Here is a 4,248-nt window from a genome sequence, read left to right on the forward strand (position 1 = left end):
ATATCAGATGCATGGCTTGTTGGCAGTTCCCCTCGGTTCTCTCAGCTATTTACTACTACACAGAGGTTTACGTGTTAAATGTAATCTTTATATTGCCTTACTACACGTGAGGGCGAAATCTAAATGAACTCATGGTGTAAGGGTTGTTGACTTAAAGTCAACAATCCATACTAGTATCCATAATCTGATATGCATAGTGTAGGGCCAATAGAGAGAACCGTTTCCCTCCTTTTGCAGTCTGTATATGTTTAAAGGTCCAATGTCATGCTTTTCCGGTTATTACCCGTCCCCTTGTGTGTTATGAAGGTTGTAATGCATGTAAACGGTCTGCAGAGTCAAAAACCCTCAAAGTACACCCTGTAGCGAGCTCCAGCAAGCCGTTTAGGACAGAGAGTGAATACACGTAGTTTACAGAGATGCAGTATGAGAAACCAATGTGAGTTTGGAAAATTGCACAATATAAATCTATTCTAGTAGACCTCAACAATGGAATTATGATCAGTGGAAATGGCCATGACATGGGACCTTTAAAAAGCGCAAAGGTAATTTGCATTAGTAGACAATATTAACAACAACAAAGAGTAACATGACACTCTCCTTACCTTGCCAGAGCAATGTACCCTAAAGCCCCGCCCACTAGCTCCTTCCCATGTTTCTCCTCCAGCTTCAGGAAGAGCTGTAACATCACTTCCTGTGTGTTGGTGCTCGGATGTGTTGCTGCGAGCGGGGTGAAGGACAGCCAGCGTTTAGCTGCAGACAGAATCATTTTGAGGTGCAGAGGACAGCCGGTGGTCTCAAAGCTGCGCAGCACGGCCTCACGCTGCTCAGGAGTCAACGTTCGCTGAGATTCGTGCAGGTATGACTCCATCATTTGTCTACCTTCATCACGAGACAAACCTTCCACTTCAAAGTAACTCCTCTGACTATTCAACTTTAGCCGCATGTTAGCAAACGCCTCACTGTTGGTATCCATGGAAACCACCAGGTGGACATTGGGTGGGAGGTTTGCGGGCATCCAGCGGAGTTTGTGAGCATGGTGTACGTCTGAGAGATGATCCACAGCATCAAGGATAATGAGCAAAGTGTTCCCCTGCTGGGACACCTCAGTGAGGACGTTCCTGAAGAACTGGAGCAGCTCCTGGTGGTTGTTGGCTGTCAGAGGTGAGGGCGGAGCCAAACCCCAGGCCAAACAGATTTGGAGGCAGATGCTACGTAGGACGTTGTCAATGTTGGGTCTTTGAGGATGATGTGCTGAGAGCAGCCTGATCACCACCGCTGCCTCGGCATCAAGAACGCTGCGTGTCTCCTGCGCTACTTTGCACAGCAAAGCTGTCTTCCCCATCCCAGCAGCCCCATGTACCACCAGGGTGCCATGGGGCACATTGGTGGACTCCCACATGGCACAACAGAGTTTACCCAGAAGGCTTTCCCTGCCGTAGAGACCCCTGCATAGCTCATTACTCATGGAGACATGCCATCCAACCTGTTCAACCCAAAGGTCTGAGATGATCTCCTTTTCTTCATCAATGCTTCCCCAAATATTCCTCCTCCTCCCCTCTACCTTTAAATCAACCACCTCTCCTATCCTGGCCTTCATCTGCAACACAAACTGCTCGCAGATGATGTCCAGGTACCGAGCATGCTCTTTACGTTTGGGGTCAATGCTTCCTTTGCTGAGCTCTACGCAGTTCAAGTTAAGAATCTTCTGCCGCGTGGCGTAGAGGTGGGATTTGAGGCCGGTAAGGAGTCCCTGAGCTTCTGCATCCAGCAGGCCGTCTGCAGACAGGTCCATGTATTTAGCGAGACGTTTAGGAACGTCCTTCATCCTCTGGCAGGGAATCTCTCGCACAAAGAGTAGAGCCGATGGTTCGCTGCTATCCTTCCACAAACCCTGCTCAAATTCTTGCTCTGTGACTGTGGAAAAGAAGAGAGAGACACTCAGCTTAAAAAAATTATATTCAGTCAATAAGTGAGAAAATGTGTGAGGCGTCTGACCTGATGTGAAGAAGTGTTGTTTCTGCTTGGCTGTGATGTCGCCGGCTGCCTCTGCGGCGGCGGCAGCAGAGCGGAGAAGCTTCAACAGTTTAGTCTCTGTGAAGCGCCAGGAGAGGAGGCTGTCGTCCCGCTGCGCTTCACTCCCAGGCTGGAGGTCACCAAAGTGGGGGAAGTGATCAGTGATTGGCTGAAGAACGTAGGTGGGTGGGACCGCATTGTTGTCTTTTAAGTACCACTGATTTAGCTGCTTGACATCTTCAGGATTTTTGGAGAGTTTGGACAAAAGAACTTCAAAATGCTTCTCCGGGACAAGACGAGGAAGAGCTCGGTAGCCATACCGGTTCCCCAGCAGTGCCTTTTGAGCCCAAACATAAAAATAGAGCAGAAGAATGAGCTGAAAGATCGTCCTGGATTAAAAGACTTATCACTTTTACCTGTAGCCTTATCCTTCAGCTAATAAAAACATGCAATAAACCATTCAAAAAGACTCTTATTTAGTGGCTTCATGTTGATTTTGTTTAATTATTATTCCCAAGTGAAGTGAACGTGTGAGTTATTTTGATGGAGATTTTTTTCATCACTATACATTTCTTCCAGCTGTAAAATAAGACATCCATTTTTGGTTGTCCCATTTGTGACAGTCTTTTTTAGACAGGCAGATATTGAACCACTTGAGCCAGGTAAACAAGGTATGTAAATGTCAGTAAACTTCCAAGTTATACGAACATGTAAGCAAAGCATATATTACAGCTACGTTGACGTTACTTTGAATCGCGGGGGTAAGCTAAACCGTTAGCAAGTAGCTATAGCTAGCCAGATATATTAAATAAACACTTTGTCATACAATCTAAATGTAATGTTTTTTGGCATTACCTGGTGATTTCAAAGAAAGCTCTCTGGGAAATGTTGACTTACTGTTCAACATGAAGCTAGAAGCTACCTTACAGTACACCGTTGATCCGGAGTCCTGTCAGTTAAAGTGTTTCATAGTTAGCTTAGCTAAGCATCAACCTAGCACTGAAATATATGGATGTTATGTGACAGTATTTCTGAAAAAAATTCAGCTGAAATGGTGGCATAGTTGCCACTGCTTTACGTGTCGACAGCATGTTTGAACGTGTTTGCAGCAGTAAATGTGGCTGTTTGGCCCCTGACGTTGTCATAACAACACCTGAATTTCAATGTGCAACCTCTTTTTGTGACAGAGTTTTGCAAGAAATTCTTCTGAATGATATTCCTATTGACAGCTAGTTTCTATGTGAACATTATGAGATGGACAGCCAGAGAGAATAAATGAAAAACAGTTATGAAATACTATATGACAAAACAAGAATACAGTTTAAGTGATTTGTAAAATATCCATACAGAAAAATCTGTTTACAGTTCTGTTTCATATGGGTGTTGAGAGATGTATCCATAGATCTCTTAATGCTGCTCTCAAAGTCTAGCAGATTGATGCTTTTAACTTCAATATTTAAAAAAATCTTCCCGGGGGGGCATGCCCCCGGACCCCCTAGAGGAGGTTAGTTCCACTGTGTTTACATGCTTATTTATACAATATGTGTGCTTATGCTAACATCATAAGACAAAAGTTGGTTCCGTGTTGTGTGTAGGGAGAACCCGCCAGAGTGAGGGGGGCCCCCAAGCCAAAGCTCGCTTAGGGCCCCCAAAAGTCTAGGGCCGGCCCTGATCACCGGTACCAAAAGAAAAAAGACTGAAGTGCAAACCCAACTCCAACTAGCATTTAAGCCTCCAACACTCGCAAAAAGTTCAGACCGAGCCAAAGCTATTACAAACGCCAAATATCCTTATGTTGCCATGTTAGCAAAGCGCTACCTGACTGTATCTGCTACCTCTGTCCCTAGCGAGAGGGTGTTCTCCACAGCAGGAGACATTGTTAGTGCCAGCAGATCTGCCCTTTCGGCAAGCAATGTGGACAAGCTAATCTTTCTTTAAAAAACATGAAAATAGAATGACAAGCAAGCAGGGCCGTTTCTAGCTTTTTGGGGCCCCTATGCAAGATGCTGTTTGGGGCCCCTAGTTTTTACAATGGGGGGGATTCCGAAGCCTTTAAGATGATCTGTGGAGAAGCATGAATCTCTTCATGTTCAGGTTCAGATAAACAATAAGGCTCCTCTACGTCAATAAATGCAAGAAATGCAGCATTTTCTCAACAATGTTTAATTTATATTTCTCATCTTCCTCAGACGTCACTCATTGGCTGACAGCCCAACAATGATTTGGACTTTATTA

General features: G+C 44.9%; 1 protein-coding gene across 1 annotated transcript; it reads right to left on the minus strand.

Annotated features, from left to right (window-relative positions):
- Nucleotides 1–598: 598 nt before the first annotated feature.
- Nucleotides 599–2,407, minus strand: LOC104958324 (NACHT and WD repeat domain-containing protein 1-like; the record flags this gene model as incomplete). Its single annotated transcript, XM_010786044.1, has 2 exons — nt 599–1,914; nt 1,996–2,407. Coding segments are annotated over 2 exons (1,728 nt in total), but the record flags the coding sequence as incomplete, so codon positions are not given.
- Nucleotides 2,408–4,248: the final 1,841 nt, after the last annotated feature.

Source organism: Notothenia coriiceps, unplaced genomic scaffold (assembly GCF_000735185.1).
Source record: "Notothenia coriiceps isolate Sejong01 unplaced genomic scaffold, NC01 NC01_scaffold00028693, whole genome shotgun sequence".
Classification (NCBI taxonomy): domain Eukaryota; kingdom Metazoa; phylum Chordata; class Actinopteri; order Perciformes; family Nototheniidae; genus Notothenia; species Notothenia coriiceps.